Source organism: Eulemur rufifrons, chromosome 2 (assembly GCF_041146395.1).
Source record: "Eulemur rufifrons isolate Redbay chromosome 2, OSU_ERuf_1, whole genome shotgun sequence".
NCBI lineage: Eukaryota > Metazoa > Chordata > Mammalia > Primates > Lemuridae > Eulemur > Eulemur rufifrons.
In genome coordinates, this window is record NC_090984.1 from 99,646,690 (window position 1) to 99,667,286 (window position 20,597).

The 20,597-nt window shown below is 40.5% G+C and overlaps 1 protein-coding gene across 1 annotated transcript in view; it reads right to left on the reverse strand.

Annotated features, from left to right (window-relative positions):
• DPF3 (double PHD fingers 3) overlaps positions 1-20,597 on the reverse strand; it is a 185,436-nt gene that overhangs the window by 65,493 nt on the left and 99,346 nt on the right. The window contains 2 exon segments of the mRNA XM_069465092.1: positions 3,922-4,029; positions 19,982-20,142. Coding sequence (XP_069321193.1) covers positions 3,922-4,029; positions 19,982-20,142 — 269 coding nt within the window.

Here is a 20,597-nt window from a genome sequence, read left to right on the forward strand (position 1 = left end):
CAGGCTGGCGTGATGGTCCATTCTGAGAGCCAGGCCTGGCCCCGGTGGTACAGACTCAGAACAGGATCGGGAAATGACAAACATTTGGCCAAAGGCTTTTGGGGTTTTGTTTTTTGTTTGTGCTTTTAGTAGGCTTAGCAGTAGGTCTGCTTACCCAAAGAGAGGAACAAGTGCATCTGAGAAGGAGCTCTGTCATGTGAAAGGCTATTTATTCCAGCCCTGGCTGTTTATTATATCTCAGCACCTGAGTGCTGGCGTGGAGGAGTGAACCTGCCTGGGGGAGCCCAGTTTTCCCCACCATGGAATATGGGTGCACCTCAGAGGGCCCATCCTCACAAAGGATGGAGCTTGTCTCTCCAGAGAGGGTCCCTGCCCAGGACCCTGCCCATCTCTGGGGCTGGGCCTTTACCTGGAACCTGGTACAGATGCTCTGCCTCACGCCTGGAGCAGAAGCTGAGGCGACCTTTCGAATGATCACAGATACAGACACTGTGTGCTAGTAGAGACTTGGCTATAGCAAACCCCCAGCCCTGGGGTTCCTTTTCCCTGCCCTGGCAGGTCATGGTAGGCCCGAGGATGGGGCAGGTCCAAAGCCAGCTGAGAAGGCAGCTGCTCCATGTTCAGCCATAGGCAACGTGTAAACGCTGGGAGGCCAGCGTGCCCAAAGGAAATGTTTGTAGACAGAGGATCAAACACTCATGACGTAGTTTTTTGCCTTAGTCCCACTAACAGTGGATAGTTGGTTCTCTAATACACAAGCAGTACAGCAGATTTCTTGGCTCTGCCCACAGCCTGCTTTACCTCCCCCATAAAATGGGCTTCTAACACTTTCATCCTCCTCTCTCTACCTCCCTGGGCTAAGGATAGGGACCAAGTAAGTGATATGAAAGAAAGTGCTTTGTAAAGGGCTTTGTAAACTACAATGTGCTACTGAGACACTGGTTCTGATAATAATTATTATTCAATCGAGTGTCCCATCCCCTGAGTGGCAGCGATTTGTGGGAAAGATATAAACCCAGCCAAATAATCAGTCCTTCCTGGGACTTCTCTGCCACAGCTGTTGAAGGGTGCGGCACATGTTGAGTCTAGAAGTGCCGGCAGCCACCCTGTCTGCCCCACGGTGGGAAGAAAGTGTAGTGTTAGACGTAGAGAGAAACATATAGCCCTCACTACAATGTTTGAGCACCTGGATGCAGCTATGCCTGAAGCCAGAGAAACCCTGGGATTTACTGTTACATCAATCAACTTCCCTTTTTCTGCTTAGGCTAGTTTGATTTGAGCTTCTAAGATTTATGACTGAAGGAATTCCAACTATCTCCTTGTTTAATAATTAATATGTATTAGTTTTATAATCATAAAATAAAGTTTTTAAGAGAAAAGGCCTTGCTAAAGTTTCTTTAAGTTAACATACCTATCAGCAGCATGAAGAAGGAGAAAAAGCATTGAACCAGGAAACCAAGCAACCTGGCGTCTCTCTTGGATCCACAAGAAATGCTGCTGTGTAACTTTGAACAAGTTTCTTAATCTGTCTGGACCTCAATAAAATAAAGAATTAAAGCTAATGACATTTAAGGCATTTTATAGTGCTAATCATCTTTGATTCTATGAAAGAAGACCCAATTAGTCTGATATAAAATGTTCTTAATAAAGACTTTTTATGTAAATGTTAAGAATAAAGACTAATAATTTAAAATTAGTGGCAAGTATTTATAAAAAAATCAACAAATTACTTATGAGACATCCTCATATACATGCAAAATACTCATTGCATGGTTAAACTGGAAAACTGGAAACTGGTTAAACTGGAAAAATTAGAGACAAACATTGGGAATAGTTCGGTTAAACAAATTCATTCATTGTATGAATGGTACCATTCATACAATGGAGTATTATGTAATTATAATGAAGAAATGAGGAAACTCTTTATGGTCACTATCTAAAGTGCATTTTTCAGTGGAAAAGGCAAAATCCAAGGTGGTTGTGCTGTGTAAAAAAAGGAGGGGAAAATCAGACAGATGTAACTCCTGGTGCCTGGGTAGACTATTTTTGGAAGGAATCTCAAAAAACTGGTACCATTGATTACTTTTTGGGAGACTGGGTTTTCTTTTTCATTATGTAATATATGCTTTTTATCTTTTGAATGTCAAAACATGTAACTGTATTACCTACTCAAGATAAAATAAATATATAAAAATATTAATTAGAAAATTACATATAGCTTGTTAGATCCTCACAGTCATGCCAATGGGTCTTGCAGTCCAGCTACCATCAGCCTTTGAGACCAGTGTTTGTCACACCTCAGTGTGCGTTCTGGGGTTGTACTCCAGGAGATCGTGATAAAATGCAGATTCTGGATCAGCAGGTCTGGAGCAAGGCCCAAGATCCTGCATCTCTAACAAGCCCCAGGTGATGCTGCACACTTTGAGTATAGTTCTAGAACCACACTGACCAATATGGGTACCACCACCAGCCACACGTGGCTATGGAGCACTTGAAATGTGGCTAGTCCAAAATGAGACATGGGGAAGTGTAACATACACACTGGAATTCAGAAACAAAAAAAAAGAACATAAAAGATCTTACTCCTAATTTTTACATTGATGACATGCTGAAATAATACTTTTTAAATGTGGAGTTAAATAGAACGTGTTATTAAAATTCATTTCCCGTGTTTTGTCTTCCTTTTTTCAATATAACTACTAGAAAACGTACAGCTACTTGAGGCTTGCATTATATTTCTATCGGATCGTGCTGCTCCAGGAGACTTGGATCTTCTACAACCTGCATCGCGGTGGCACTGAGACAACCTCAGTCATCACCCTGGAGTACTTGCGAGGATCTGGAAATTGTGTAAGGACATTGGAGAGCTGGGGTGGGATGGAACACACTGAAGAATCTAGTCCCCACTCACACCCAGCAAATAGAACTTCTACACAAGTGAATCTGAGTTAAAGCAAACACTTAAAACAGTCTTAACCATGGAACTGTGAGTGAAAACATTCCAAACAACTGTAGGTAGAGATTTTGCAGAGCAAACGTGGCCTAAGGGGTCAGCGTGGAAAGGAAAGAGTGACGTGACAGCCAGCCTCCACTGGTCTGCAATGCTTTGGTGACAGTGGGAGGGAGCATGTCAACCGTGTATTTGCACCACCGAGCAGCACTGTTCCCACCACGCTGAGTCACATCCCAGCTCTGGTACCCCCCAAAACAGAGGTGCCCTTAAAGCTAAGGGCCCAGGGCAATCACTCAGCCTTGCTGCAAGCCAGATGCAGGCAGGTAGTGTAAGACAGCCATGTAGTCAAAAGTGGAATAACAGATCAGTGTAAAGATAAACCCACCAATTCCTTCTGTGTGGCCACAAGGAATCTGCATCACTCAGAGGTAAATTATGAATTCAAACTCTTTCATCTCTGCATCAGAGGTGAGTGTAATTTCTAGCAAACTGGCCCTTTCCAGGCAAGATGCCCCAGAGTTTTACGCAGGGCGAAGGACGGGAGGGTCTGTGGTGTATTCTCTTCCCCTCAGAAACACACAACCTGGGACAAGGTTTCTTTACTTGAGGCCACAAGGAAGGTATCACATGACCCAAAGAGCTGCATTTCCTTCAGTTCTGTTGGGAAAGGAAGTCATTCTAGAACATCCCACCCTGCTGCTGCTGGCTTTACTCCCGGGGAGTGGCAAGAGAGAAGACAAAAGGAAAGGGAAGGCACGAGACACCCAGCGGGGAGAAAAACCCAGGTGAACATGTTTATACACAAAAGCAGGCACAGAGGCACACCTTTGAGCTCCATGTGGACATGTTTTCTCTCCTGGAAAACTTAGCTCTACAGACAAAGGAGCAAGCCAGCTTTGTCCTGGGCCCAGCCCAGCCCTCCCCGCCTCCTCCATCATGGGCCCAGCCAAGATCCAGGGGGCACTGACCAGGTTTTATTTCCAGAAGCCGCAGCTTTGGATCCTCAGGTGGGTGCAATCGTCTCTTCTTGCGCCAGCAGCGGGCAGGGTATGTATACAGCTGGCCCGGGGCAAGGCCTGTGGACAAAGACAATGTAAAGATTAAAGGCTCCTGGCTGGAAGGGGCCTTGGAAACTACCCTGACTAACCCTGTCATTCACAATGAGAGGAAACTCAATCCCAGAGAGGTGAAGTGACTTGTCGAGGTCACACAGCTGGTTGATGGTGCAGCCAAAGCTGATCTAAGTCATCTGACCCCAGGGCCCTTGCTCTGTCTGCCCCACCATGCTGTTCAGCAAGCCCATGCCAACAGGAGCCATTATCTTTACCAAAGCCAGTTCTGCTCCCCTGGCCTGGGAGAACATCGGCTGGACATTTAGACTACAAGAGGAACCTTCCCAGAGTCAACCACACCAAAGTGTTCCCAAGGCAGTGGCTGCCCATCTACTGCCCCTCTGTCCAGATCCAGGTTAAGCAGGTTCCTTCAAGGTGGAGCAACAGAAGTCAGTTGGCCTACCCTATGGACAGCCGGGAGTGAGAAGCATTTCAAGGAAACTGAACCAAGAAAACCAGATCTAAAATACTTACTGGCTTCTCCCATCCACCGTTAGCTGCTGGCAGCTCAATGCAGCTAAAGGAAGCCCTGTGTGACCTCCAGGAGAGGTCACACAGGTGGTCAGGCTCCACGGTCTACAGAGCCAGGATGCCTGTAGATCCCTGTCTACCTGCCTGGGCCTTACAAGAAGAAACGGGCAGAAGTCCAGTGGCTGGGCTTACGTAGCACACTGTCTCCCAACAAGTCTCCACCTGTGTATGGCCTTTGACACCACCAGCATCGTTGTCATGCCAGGCACCCCATGGGGAGCCTTCTTCCCCATCGGACAACACTTTTGTGGCTCCTGTGGCACATAATGTGACAGTCAAAGGCTTTGGAGGGACGTGGACTCTCCGCACTAAACTTTAGTCTAGTCCCAGAGAAAAGGGCAGGGGTGGAGGCTGAGGGAAGAAGAGGAAGGTGCTTAACACTGACTCGGTGATTTGCAGTCTACAAAGACTGTCTGACATCCCCCATCATAAACCAGCAAGCCAACCAACCCCTGCTAGAGTGAAAAGACTTTTCTGTCCAGTTCTAATCAGAATCACCAGAACCACAGCTATGCCTGACACAAAGAAGAACCAAACTAAATATCTGTTGAATGAATATGTTCCAGCTTCATTGTAAAGTCAGAACTGTCTGCAGTAGGTACATGTGGCACGTTACAGCTGTTAGATGCAGAGAGCCTCACGTGAAAGTATCACTGTACACACCTAGGACCACGGGGTTCAGAAGACATCAGGACTCAATTCTCATTTGCTGTCTTCTGTTTTAGGGCCCTTAGAAGTTAAGAGGGGAAACTGACTTCATTTTTTGCCTTTGCAGAGAAAATCTACAAAAGTTTCATTGCTACATATCCATTCATTCATTTTCAACTGTCATTCTACCCTTGTATAAGGTTGGGTCTGAAGCAGAGTCAACTATCCCAGCATTAAAGGAATAAAAATGTTCAGGTCTCTTTCAGTGCTAAGCATCACTTTATTAATGCTGCTGCTCCCACAGGTTGCAAGACTGTGAATAAGCTGGAGGTTCTGATCCCTCTCCCTCTGATTCTTAGAAACCAGAGCAGAGCCAGACTCAGAAATGCAAGAATTGAATGACCATTGGCCCTGCTGTTCCTGACTCCAGGCGATTCATTCACCTACACCCAAACCATCCATCCAAGAGGGACTCTAGAAGCGGGGCTCAGAACCAAGCCCAGAGCCCACCCCACCCACCCCAGCATGGCAATCTCTGGGCCTTAGCTTCCCTTCTTGCCATATAGGCTATTTCACAGTATTTCCAACCTGATCAAAAGCAGGTCAGCAAAAAGGAATCAGTCCAGACCAGCGCTCTCAAAAGATCCAAGCAGTAAGAGTTCAAAACGGTCAACACTTGTCCAGCTCCTACGTCCTCCCTGAGACAGTAGTCACTGTGCTTGTTGGTCAGTGGCCTGAAGGCAGCCTCAGGCCACTCCCCTTGTAGCTGCAGGCCCACTTTTCTGGGAGAGTCAATTTTAGTAAGCAGTTTGAATGTCCAGAAGAGGGGACTGTTTGTTTCATTCTTTTTCTGGTGGATTGGGGAAGCTCCATAGTGCAGAGGAAAAGCATATGCATCCTGGGAAATATGCTAACGCCTTTCTGAGCTTGTCTTCTTACCTGTAAGATGGGAGTTAATAATAGCTACCTTATAGGGATTGTCATGGGGATTAGCTTACATTCAAGAGGAAGCTCTTTATAACCATGAAGATGACAAATGACAGTTGTTAATCATCACGAGTTAGCTGACCTAGACAAGTCTTGGACTCGATGCCCACGTGGTATACAGTGTGACAAGGCCCCCCCTACCCTGCCCACCTTGCTGCTGCTTGGTCCTTTAGCCACAAGGAGGGAAGACAGGCTTCTTGTTGATGTCTGCTTTCAATCCACCTTGTCTCAACAAGCAAATGGCCCCAAGAACTCTCTAGGGGCTCCTTGCCCCCTTCCTCGCCCTCCTCGCTAGGCTGACAGGCACCAGGGTTCCTTCCCAGGAACAACACATTCGGCCCTGGAGTTCCACTTACACAGGGAAGAGCCGGGCCTCGTGAGACTTGTGTTGTTTATCTCATTAGAACAGGAGGCACATAACTCAAAGCCTGTGTGTGTGGTGGTGGAGGAAGGGGGAGAGGAGGATGGAGTCACAGCTGCTGTCAGGGAAATTAACCTTGAGGAGTAAGCCTGGGGCTAGGAGTGGGGATGAAGGAAGGAAGCAGGAGGCTGGAGAGGGGAAGCCAGGCCTCCCTGGTAACCAAGGCCACCGCCACCCCTCCAGTGACATTCCCCACTGAGCAAACTGCTTTTCTGTTACTTTGAGCTATGACTCCAGTTACAACACTCATGCTCACGTGCAAGCAAAAGCATGATGAACCCACACACACATACACATACACACACACAGAAACTCACACACTTGCTGGGAGAACTGGCTCCGTGGAAAAATCCAGCATGACGGGCTCAATGCCTATGTGGTCGGCAGATGCCAGACAAATAGCTTGTTATACACATTGCTCAAGTTCAGCAGGTGGACACCGAGTGTTCTAAACATCTCTGACAAAGCAAGAGCTATTAAGCATTCACAAGATAAAATGGGATAGAAAAGAGAGGGAAGGGTGATATGAGGTAGGAACAGCAATTGAAATGGGGAAGAAAAGAACTGGAGTGGCTTCCTCTTCTATTACCCAGAGCTGAACTGTGGCCATTCAAGCCTGCCCAGGGAAGGGCTCTCCCTTCAGCATTTCAGAGAGGTGGACCTGCAGCTGCCATTGAACCTTCCCTGCAGTGGAAAACTCATTAGGTCACAGGACAGACTGTCCCGCTGTTGGCCAACTCTTATTGTGATAAAGAGATTCATGACCCTGATTCTGAATCAAAATCTACCTTCCTATAACTTATGTCAATTTGTCCACTCTGTGTCCCAACAGTGAATAAGAATCCTCTGCATCCCAGCCCTCCATCCCAAATACCCTCTTGGGTTTCAAGGGGAGCTAACCAAGAAGCCAAGGAACTAGAGAAGAAAGAGGTGGTGACTCCACCTACTCAGACAGGTAACAGGATCAAAGCTTCCAAATTAAGAATCCAAACTCTGCTGCCCTTTCCTTATCTACCCCCATCCTACCTCATCCTAGATAGGAAAGGAGGCTCCTCTCCAGGCCATCAGCACCCTTTAAAGAACTCCTCCCTGTCCTGCTCCTACCATGTCACCGCAATGGGTCGTTTACAGCCTCCATGTTTATAAACAGATAATGACATGAACCAGGGATTCGTCACCAAGACTGGGCATCCGCAGTGCATAAGTAGTTATTGAAAGGGCAAATGCCTGGGCCCCAGCCCAGTCCTACTGAACCAGCATATCAGAGACACCCTGAAGCAGTTGTAGTTGGAAAAACTCCCACATAAGGAACTCTGTGCTAGATCAAATCTTACTCATATTTACATCCCCGGGGCCTACCAAGCACACAATAAGTGTTCTGTCCATGTTTGTGGTTGAAAACACCAATTTGGACCACCTCTACAGAGTTGGAGGGATGAATAACAAGCCCCCAGGGAGGGCTTGAGGAGTGGGCAAGATTATTTCACAAGCACTTATACCAGTGGTGTTTCCCCGGTGCTCTACCCTCCCCTCTTCTCTTGGCTTATTTAAAAACTGTCCTGACTTCAAGGACCACCTCTTCAGTGACACCGTCCTAAGCCACAGTGTGTTTTCCCTTCACTGGAAATCTGGAGTCCTGAGCACTTGGCACCACACTCCAGGGCTCAGCGTGGCTCTGTCTGCTGAACAACCATCCCCTTCCTGCCTGCCTTCCTGTTGCTGTCTTGGAGTTTCCCTCTGTTTCTCTAAGATGCAATTCCGGTCTTCCTTGTGCAAAGACCACCCAGACAAGGTAGACCTCAAGTCCAGAATTCTGCCCACCTCTTCTGTCCCAGGGGTTCCCAGGCCCTTCACTGGGCCCATCACACTCAAAGCTGACACAGTAACAACAGCTACTATTTACCGAGCTCTTATTCTGTATGAGGCTGGCACCTTCCACTCACTACTATCTCATCTTGGCAACAACCCTATGAGACATTTAAAGGCTAAGGATGGTGAGGCAAACAGTGATCAAGTAACTGGCCCAAGGTCACAGCTCCTAAGGGGAGTCTAGTCCACAGTCCATGCTCAGGACCTCTCCACTATCCTACCTAAATCCCCACTGAGCCAGACACAGCAGGACTGAAACTCAGAGTCCTGCCCTTATGGGAAAACAGCTCTCCACACCAAAGCCAGTCCTCAGCCACCCACCCACCCCCATCAAGCCACTTCTTGCTACCATGTCACCAGCTATAACTGCTCAGAGGGAAATGCACCCTGGCAATATAAAAGCACCATAATAAGGAATATAAAATGGATGAAGAAGCAGAAAAACTACTAGGACATACTTTCTAAATTCATCAGCAGAATTTTTTTTAGAAAAATTGGATTATAAGTGTGAGGAGGGAGCTTAAAACTTCTTGCATCTAACTCCTACCTCATACAAGAATCACCTCTATGATGTATGTCCCTGTCAAGTGTCCCCTAACCTGGCCCTTGTTTCAATAATTCTAGTTCTCACCCTGACATGAGGCAGTCTACTATGCTGTTGAAATATTCTGTTGCTAGAAGTATTCCTACCCTCATCTACTGCTGGTGAGAATACAAATGGCACAACCCTATGAAGAAGAATTTGGCATATTTAGCAAAACTATGTATGTATTTGCCCTTTGACCCAGAAATTCAACTTCTAGGAATGTATATCACAGAGTCATATGCAAAAATATGAAAATATATGTTCACTGTAGCATTTTTTATACTAGAGAAAGACTGGAAACCATCCAAATCTCCATCTATAAGGGATCTTGTTAAATAAACAATAGTACATATACACAATGGATTATTACAACGCTATTAAAAGGGAGACAGAGACAGACAGAGAAGAATATACTGCAATGGGATATACTGTTAAGTGAACATGACAAGTTAGAGAATACAGTTGGGCCTCCATATCTGTAGGTTCTGCAGATATAGATTCAACCAAACGTGTTGAAAATATTTGGGGGAAAAAAACAATGAAAAATAGCAATGCAACAATTAAAAATAACATAAATTTTAGAAAACAATATAGTATAACAAGCATTTACATAGCATTTACATTGTATTAGATATTATAGGTAATCTAGAAATGATTTAAAGTATACAGGAGGATGTGTGTAGGTTATATACAAATATTATACCATTTTATATCAGGAACTTGAACAGCTGTGGGATTTCCATGGGATTTGGTATCTGCAGGAGTCCTGGAACCAATCCCTAGTGGATGCTAAGGGACAACTGTAGTATGTATAATATACTATCATTTATTTAACAAATGGGGACACACATATATTCATACATAAACATGTGTTCTATGTTTGCATAGTTTTGTTTAATGGGATGATAAATCAAAAACAAAAAATATACTTAAGAAAAAGAGCAATAATAGTAACAAAAAGAAAAAGAGGAGGAAGAGGAGAAAGAAGAAGTTGCCTATAGCCAGAAGGAAGAAATACGGTAAAAAGGAAGAAACAACTAGATTTTCTCTTAATATACCAGGCTTTCTGAATTTGACTTTAGAACCATGCAAATATTTTACAAAATTATAAAGTAAAATTAGAAGCGTACATCTGTTTCTTACTAAGATGGAGTATGAAGGCCAGATTTAGCTCCTACCTAAAATCAGAAGAGAGAAAGAAACATGAAACAACAGTTTTCAAGATACTGGACATCAGGCATTGAAGGACAGTGATCCCTGAGACACTGGAAACAAACAAGATGAGCCCTGTGATTGCCCCAGCTTACAGCCTTGAGAGTTTCCAGACCATAGCACAGGAAGGAGGAATACAGGATGAATTAGGTAGAGCCCAGCAGACTCCCTAAGTCTGAGTTGAAGAGAAAGAACTGAGAGTCTGAGGAGGTCACAGTGACTAGAACTCAAGGAACACAATAGTAAATAGAAGAGAGTTACAAAGAAAAAGAACTGTGGAGATCCACAGAGGATCCCCTTCAAATATTCAGCTTAGTATTAATCAGTGCATGCTTATGAGGAAAATACCCAAGACTAGGGGAAAAAACACCCCGAAAGATTAGAGGTAACAGTGCCTGGTGTGCACAAGTGGCCAGGAATAGTCTGTTCCCGCCAGCCAATACAGAAAACCTCATGATTCATGGGGTACTAGGTAGAGTCCAAAGAAAGGTCTTGCCTCACTAATAGGGAATACTCATTAAGTCTGCTCCAGGTCACCTAACAAATCTTAAAAGCAAGGCTGGGCACAGTGGCTCATGCCTGTAATCCTAGCACTCTGGGAGGCCAAGGTGGGAGGATTACTTGAGCTCAGGAGTTCAAGACCAGCCTGAGCAAGAGCGAGACCCCGTCTTTCTTATTTAAAAACAAAAACAAAACTTAAAAGCAAAACAGGTAAACATAAAGCTGTTTCCAAATAACTTAAATGTGTCCCAAAACAACGTTCAAGAATATTTATAGGAATAAAAAAATATATACAGCATCCAACAAGGAAAAATTAATAATGCATGGAATCTAGTCCAAAATTAAAAGGCATGTAAAGTAGTTGGAAAATATGGCCTCTAATGAGGAGAAAAATCAATCAATTGAAATAACCCCAAAACTTAAAGTGAAATTAAAATTAATAGGAAGAATATTAAAATAGTTTTGTAAGCTATATGTTCAAAAGTTTAGTAAAAACTTAGGATATATATTTCCTTAAAGATGAAAACTATAATGTGTGAGATGAAAAACATACCAGATGGAACTAATGTCAGATTAGGCATTGAAGACAGAAGAAAAGATTAGTGCACTGGAAAACACAGCAATAGAAACTATCCAAAATAAAAGCCACAGAAAAAGGAGAATTTTTGAAAAAGAAAAACAGCATCAGTGAACTATGGGACAACTTCAAGTAGCCTATTAATATGCATGTAATTGAAGAGGGGGAAGGAAAAATATTTGCAGAAATAATAGTTGGAAATTTCTGAAGTTTGATTAAAACTATAGACCCATATATCCAAGAAATTCAACAAAACTAGGAACAAGAAACATAAAGAAAACTATAGCAAGGCACATCATAATCAAAATTGCTCAAAACAGTGATGAAGAGAAAATACTAAAAGCAGCCATAAAAAGGAGACATGTTACATATACAGGAACAAAGATAAGGATAATTTCTCATCAGAAACAACGCAAGCAAGAGTGGTTCAATACCCTTACATTACTGAAAGAAAAAAAAAAAAAACCTGTCAAACTAGAATTCTATACCCAACAAAAATATCTTTTAAGAACTAAGGCAAACTAAAGATGATTTCAGACATACAAAAGCTGAAAGAATTCATCAGCAGCAGACCCACATTAAGGAAATGTTTTAAATGTTAGGCAGAAAGAAAGTAACACCAGATCTATGTCTGGATCTACACAAAGGAATGAAGAGCATCAGAAATGGTTTAGTATGTGAGTAATCATACAAGCTGTTTTTCTTATTTAAAACTCTCTAAAAAACGACTGATTATTTAAACAAACATAATGACAATGTAGCATGGGATTTATACCACAAGTAAAAATAAAATGTATAATAATTGTGCAAAGGTCAGTAGGGGAAAAATAGCAGTACACTTGTATTAGTTTCCTATTGCCATGTTAACAAATTACCAACAAGGCTTACAGCAACACAAATTTATCTTATAATTCTGGAGGTCAGAAGTCCAGTATCAGCTTCACTGGGCTAAAATCAAGGTATCAGCAGACCTGCATTCTTTCTGGAGGCTCTAAGGGAGATTCTGTGTCCTTGTCTTTTCTGGCTTCTAGAGGCCACCTATATTCTTTGGCTCCTGGCCCCTTCCTCCATCGTATCACTTTGACTTCTGCCTCCCATCACAGCTCCTGCTCTGGCTCTGACCTTCCTGCTTCCCTCTCTTAAGGACCCTTGTGATTACACTGGGCCTACCTGGATAATCTAGGATACTCTTGCCATCTCAGAATCCTTCACTTAATCACATCTGCAAAGTCCCTCTTGCCATGTAAGGTAACATATGCACAGATTGTAGGGATTAGGACATGGATGTCCAGGGGCAGGGGGAAGGGCATTATTCTGTTTATCACAATACTATTGTAGAGTTCTTATACTATTCATGAAGTAGAATAATATCACTTTAAAGTTAACTGTAATTAGTTAAAGATCTATACTATAAACACTAAGCAATCACTAAAATAACAAAACAAGAGTTATAGCTAATAAGCCAACTAAAAGGAGATAAAATTGAATCATAAAATTTCAATTAACCAGACAGCAGAAAAGCAAAACAAACAGATGGACTAGATAGAAAACAAATAGCAAAATGATGGATTTAAAGCTAACTAAACAATAATCACATTAAATGTAAACTGTCTAAATACTGCAATTAAAAGATAAATTGTCAGATTACATTTAAAAAATGACACAACCATATGCTGTCTACAAAATAAAAAAGACTACTCTTAACATAAAGACACAACTAGGTTAGAAGTAAAAGAATGGAAAAAGATATTACTAATCAAAAGAGAGGTGAAGGAGCTATATTAATATTGGACAAAGTAGATTTTAGAGAAAATAATATTAGTAGAGATGAAGTTTATTTCATAATGATAAAGGGGTCAATTTTTCAAGAGCACATACAATCCTAAATGTCTATGTAACTAATAACAGAGCTTCAAAATACATGAAACAAAAACTAACATAATTGTAAGGAGAAATAAACAAGCCCACAATCATAATCAGAAGTTTTAATACTCCCTTCCTCAATAATTCATAGAATAAATAGACAGAAAAATCAGTAAGGATGTAGAAGATTTGAACAACACTATCAACCAACTTGACCTAACTGATATTTAAAGAACATACCAACCAACAACAGCAAAATATACATTCTTTTCCAGCACAAAGAGAACACTTACCAAGATAGACCATATCTGGAGCCATAAAACAAGTCTCAATAAATTTAAAAGCATTCAAATCATACAAAGTATTCTCTGACCATATGGAATTAAATTAGAAATAAATAATGGGCACATCTTTGAAAAATACCCCAAATGTTTGGAAACTAAATAGTGTACTTCTAAATAATCCACAGGTAAAAGGAGAAGCCAAGAGAAAAATATTTTTAACTGAAAATAAAAACCCAATCTCAAAATCTGTAAAATGAGGCTAAAGCTGTATTTATGGGGAAATTATATTACAAAATGCCTGTAGTAGAAAAGAAAAGTCTCAAATCAATGACTTCACTTAGAAGATAAGGGGATTTAAAAAACAAATCAATGACCTCAGTTTCCACTTTAAGAAATAAGAAATGGAAGGGCAAATCAGATCCAAAGTAGAAGAAAGGAAAAATAAAAATCAGAACAGAAAACTATTAATATAAAATAGACAACAGAAAAACAATTGAGAAAATCAATTCTACCAAAAGCTATTTTTTTGAGATCGATAAAATTGATAAACCTCTAGTCAGAATGATCAGGTAAACAAGAAAATTCAAATTACCAATATAAGGAATTAAAGGATATACCACCACAGATTCTACATGTATTTAAAGGATAACAAGGCCCAGCACAGTGGCTCACAACTATAATCCTAGCACTCTGGGAGGCTGAGGCAGGAGGATAGCTTGAGTCCAGGAGTTTGAGGTTGCAGTGAGCTATGATGACACCACTGCACTCTAGTTAGGGCGACAGCGCTAGACACCATCTCAAAAAAAAAAAAAAAGGGTAACACAGCAACTAATTCTGGCAACTTAGATGAAACAGACAAAGTCACATACTGCCAAAGCTTACCCAAAATGAAATAGATAACCTGAACAGGCCTATATCTACAAAAGAAATAAAATTTATAGTTAAAAACATTCCTGCAAAGAAATTGCCAGGTCAAGATAGATTCACTGGTAAATACTATAAAACAGTTATGAAAGAAATAATATCAATTCTATATAAAGTTTCAGAAAACTGAAAAGGAAAAAATATTTCCCAAGTCTATATGAGGCCAGCATCACCTCCAACCAGACACAGATATTACAAGAAAACTATAGACCCATATCTGTCATAAATATAGATGCAAAAACTCTAATAAAACTTAAGCAACATGAACCCAACAATATATAAAAAAGATTATACATCACAACAAAGTGGGTTTATCCTGGGAATCCAATTATTAGTTTAACATTCAAAAATCAATCAGTGTAACTGATCATATTAACAAATGACAACAGAAGAACCACATGATCATCTCCATATATAAAGAAAATCAGTTGACAAAATCCAATATCCATTCCTGAAAAAAAAACCCTTAAACTAGAAATAGAAGGGAGCATTCTCAATCTGGTAAAGAATATCTACAAAAAACCTACAGCTAATATCACACTTAGTAATAAAAAAAATGGTTTCCCCTTAAGATCAGGAACAACATAAAGATGTCTAATCTCACCACTTTTACCTAAAATTATATTGGACAGACTAGCCAGTGCAATAGACAAGTAATAAATAAAAGTTATCCATATTGAAAAAAAAAAAGAAGTAAATTTTCTTTATTCATTAACATAATCAACCATGTAAAAAATGATATGGAATCTACACAAAGCTATTAGAACTAATAAATGAGTTTGGTAAGGAAGAATATACAAGATCAATTGTATTTCTGTATACTAGTAAAGAAACATTAGAAATTGAAATTTTAAAAATTCACTTACAATAGTATCAAAAAATATTAAGTACTTAGAGATAAATGTGACAAAAATGTGAAAGATCTATACACTGAAAACTAATATCATTCACAGGAAAAATTAAAGAAGACATTAATAAATGGAGAGATACGCCATATTCATGGGTTGGAAGACTCAATAATGAAAACTGTTGATTTTCCCCAAATGGATCTACAGAGTCAAAGTAATCCCAATCAAAATCCCAGCAGACTTTTTGTAGAAATTGACAGATTGTAAAATCTATATAGAAGACCTAGAATTATCAAAATACCTGGTTTCACAAATGTGAAAACTTATCCAATTATGTATGCTAACTATGTATCATTTATTATATGTAATTATACTTCAATAAAGCTGTTAAATTATTTTAGTGAAAAAGCAATTCAGGGACTTCTGCTTCTGGAAAGATGGAGTAGATAAACTTTTCCGTATTACTCTCACTATGTACAAATAAATATCATGGACATTATTCAGACAACAAACATTTAAAAATACTGAAAAGTGAAGAAAATAAGGCAGACCAGCTAGGGACTCTGGGACCTAGGGAGCCTGAACTTCCACTTCAACCAGCAACATGGTGCTCCTCCCCCACTGGGGTGTCAACAGAGGCCAAGTGGGGAACTTGAACTTCCACACCCATCTCACAGTAATGAGGGGCACCTCCCCTGCCCTATTAGCACAGTATCAGAGGAGGCCTGCTAAAATAGAAGATTTAAATAACATCTAGAGTCTCATAACATGAGAATCACTTATCAAAAAACCAGGAAAATCTCAACTTAAGTTGAAATGGCACAGATGTTAGAATTATCTGACAAGGATTTTAAAGCAGCTTTTAAAACATTTGTAGAAATGTTTCAACAAACAATTACGAACACATCAAACAATGAAAAAATGTAAAGTCTCAACAAGAAATAGAAATATAAAGAAGAACCAAATAGAAATTTGAGAACTGAAAAAAAAAACACAAAAAAACAAAACAAAACAAAAAACCCTCAATAGATAGGCTCGACAGCAAAATGTAAAAGACAGAAGAAAGAAGCAGTGAACCTAAAGAAAGAACAATAGAAATCAATCACCCAAGATGAGCAACAGAGAGAAAATAAAATGAAAAAAAAAAATGAACAGAACCTCAGGGACTCTAAGGAGTATAACAAAAGATCTAGCATTTGTGTTGCTGAACTCCCAGGAGAGAGGAAAGAGGGTGGGGCCGAAGATGTATTCAAAGAAATAATAGCTAAAATTTTCCCAAATTTGGCAAAAACCAGACATACACGTTCAAGAATCTGAGTCAATTCCAATAAGGATAAGCCAAAAAAAAATCTATGTCAAGACACATCAAAATCAAATTTCTGAAAACAAAAGACTAAGAAAAAAACTTGAAAGCAATAAGAGAAAAATGATACCTCATCTACAAAGGAAAATCTATTTGAATGATAGCAGATTTCTTATCACAAACCACCAGAAGTAGCAAAATATTTTTCAAGTGCTAAAAATAAAAGCACTGTCAACCCAGAATTTTGTATGCAGCAAAAATATCCTTCAGGAATGAAGGCAACATCAAGACATTCTCAGATCAAGGAAAACTAAGAGAAGTTGTCACCAGCAGATTTACTCTGAAAGAGTGGCTAAAGAAAGTACTTCATCAGAAAGGAAATGATAAAAGCAGGAATCTTGAAATGTCACGAAGGAAGAAAGAACAATGAAGGAGTAAATATATGAGTAAATACAATAAACACTTCCCTTCAGTTTTCTAAATTATGTTTGATGGTTGAAGCAAACATTTTAACACAGTCGTATTTTTCAATGTACGTAGAGGAATGTTTAAGATAGCTCTATTACAAATGGAGGTAAGTAAAGGGGTTTGAATGACGGAGTTGTGACTCTAAAGGGGTGGTTCTTTGTAATGATTGAATAGTTTTGTATCTTGATTGTGGCGGTGGCTACACAAATCTATACATGTGATAAAACAGCATAGAGCTATGCCTGGTTTTGATATTGTAAGATGTGTTCATCTTGGGGAAAAGTGGGTGAAGAGTATAGGGGATCTCTCTGGACTATATTTGCTATATATTCCTATATCAACTTCTAGTAGATATATAATTATTTCAAAATAGAAAAAAGTTAATGTTAAAAAGAAGAAGAAATTATATGAACCTCCCCCCTATAATCCCTGATAAGTGAAAGCAAAATGAAATAAATAAATCCAACTGGGTATTTAGTGGCACAACCACAGAAGAACTCTCGCAATTGACCTTAAAGCAGAGTAATTTGACTCTCTATCCTTAATGGAATATACCCTAAAGATAAAAAGAATTGTAAAAAAAAAAAAAAAGAAAGAAAAAAATCTCAAACCTTTTTCAGTAATCTTATCATTGGTAGCCTTACTCATTATTCTGATACTGTATGTGTCTGTGTGTGTGTGTGTGTGTGTGTGTGTGTATAATGGGATAAAGCAAATAAGTGACTATGTCAGTATCATTAATACCCAGGATTCTTTTTTTTCTTCGTGTGGGAGAAAGGAGATACAGAATTAAGATAGCTAAGTAAAAAAACTGTTTTAAACTGAATTGAACACTGAAGAGAAATATAAATTTTAAAAAAGGAAAAAAACTGAATTGAATTGGAAATATCAGTGTAATTTTATAATGTATTTTCTCTTAAAAAGAAAAAAAATCCTATTTCTTAGTTCTACTCACTGACAAGGTCTAGAAGCAATGACCAACCCAGAAGCAATGACCACCACCAGAATGTGGTCTCTAAATAACATTCCCTATGAAAAGGAACCAGGATTTCTTAGAGAAATAGTTGCTTCCAGGCCTGGGGCAGGAAGTATACAAAATGACCTTGAAACATCTTGTCCGAGTATTAGGGTAACACAGAGGCTATCAGAAACTACTGAGGTTATTTCAAAACACCAGCATTGCTCAAAACCCCTAATGGTCAAAAAGATAGGACAATGTAAGTATCAATAAGAACAGTAGCTGCAATGGATTAAAATACATCAGATACATTTAAATCTGCGAGTTCATGATGGTGCTCAAAAAAAAGTAACTTTATTGATCACCTTTAAAGAATGCTAGGGAACCAACTCATTATTTTGAAAACTGGTAAATAAAGGAGAAAAAATCATTTATCCTGCCTTTCATTTGTGAACTGTACCCACAATAACCAAAATTTTAATGAGGGCATGTTTTTCTTTATACAAGCTGTAGAGCTAATAAATGAAGATACAATGATGGCCTCAAATTGAATGTCACCTTTTTGCAACCCTTAATGAAATAAAGAATCTCAGCAATTACCATGAAGGGCTGCTAACATCAGTAAAAGAGATAACCAGACTGTGTGAGCCTCGCGTTCAAAGTACACACTACCACTTAGGAATTGCTCTTGCCAAAAATATTGAACCTGAATAAGTCTCTAGACCTAACCGCCAATTCACCAGAATAACACTATGGGGATGCAATCAGCAAACCCAGATCCTGCTAAACCCTAGAGCTCAAACAATCCAGTGTCTTCAATTAATAACATGCAAGGAGGAAAGAGAGAGACAGAGACAGAGAGAAACCTACAGATCTTAAAGGACACATCAACCAAATGCAATGTAGGGATTCTATTTAAACTACAGGGGGAAAAGGACTGTTGACCAAATATTAGATGACATAAAGTCTTGTTAATTCGTTGAGCTTTGATAGCAATTGTGGGTTTGTTTGTTTAAGTGCTTGCCATGTAGAGATACATAACAAAACATTTACAGATGAAAAAATGTGCTGTCTTGGATTTGTTTCAAAATAATCTGGGGTCAGGGAGGAAAATGAGGGGTGAATATAAAGGAAACAAGATTGGCCATGAGTTGATTATTGTTGAGACTGGGATACATGGAGATTCATTTTGCTACTGTCTCATTTTTATATGAGTTTGAAATTTTTCAAAAGAAAACGTTTTCAAAAATATATCCATATACAGCCAGAAAACCACATTCCTATAGTTGCCTCCCTGATAAAGGTCTTTATTCTGCTCTCTGGAGCCTAGAAAACTAATGTCAAAGTAATAATAATAATAATATAGTAATAACAATAGTAGCATTTTTGGAGCACATACTTAACTATGTACTAAACTCATGTTGTGAGTTTTTTCCTGCATATGTTCATTTAATTAGACAAAATCCTACATGGTAAGTACTTTGTATAATATTGTCATTTTACAGATGAGGAACCTGAGGGACAGAAGTTTGGTGACAAAGCTAAGCCTCACACCCAGGTCTGACTGCAGATTTCCAGCTCTTAACCAACACCCAAGGTAAAAGATGAAGACTGCTGTCATATCCTCAGTCTTGCCTTCTTTGGGAAAAACATCTCGACTTCTTTCACTCCCTGCCCCGCCCCAGTACATGGCTTCAGTGCCCCACAGCGGCACACCATCCTTGTTGCAATCCTTGGAACACCTGCCAGGAGCTATAAAAGTAGCTGAGTTTCTTGAAAGTATCTCAGAGGCCCAGGTGCAGCTTTGCCACAGCCCCTCCCCACCCAGGCTGCCTGGATTCCCAGGTGAGTTCTGGTCCTCCTCCCTCCAGACTGGGAGCCTACACATACGCATGTCCCAGGAGTGGCCTCATGTCCCAGGAGTGGCCTCGCTCACCTGGGCCTCGGTGCCTCTTCTCCATCCAGATGTAGCAGTTGTTCTGGGCAACCCCAGTCTGTGAGTCCAGGAAGGGAAGACGCACACTGCGCTCTGCGCACAGACGCGAGTTATAACTCCGGCAGTGCTCGATGGCTTCCTTGTAGAACTGGTCCCCAAGCCTGCCAGAGACAGAGAGTGAAGGGGTGAGGCCAGGGAAAACCTAAACACACCCAGAGGGAAACTGATGTCACCCACCCACCTCCCTGGGAAGACTTCCCAGTTGTGAAGACCAAGGCAGTGAGCACCAAGAGCCTTGCCAGCAGGCAGAATGCCACCCAGTGTCAGTTTTCCACCAGCTTCTGTTTCCTATCCTAAATCCATCAGGTAACTTAGAAATTTCTTTAATGAAGAGCCTAGGGCCCCAAGAATAAACCACTACTAAGAGAGACAAGTCCTGCTCCAGAAGCAAGTAGCTCTGGCACAGTCTTCTGAATGGGATCTAGAGGACATCAAGCTTCTAGAACCCTCTCATTAACATCCCCCATCAGCCACACTTTGTTCTCAGAGGTCACCAGCAAAGACACTGTAGATGAACCCTAACCACCAGCAAAGATACCCAGATCTCCATTACTAT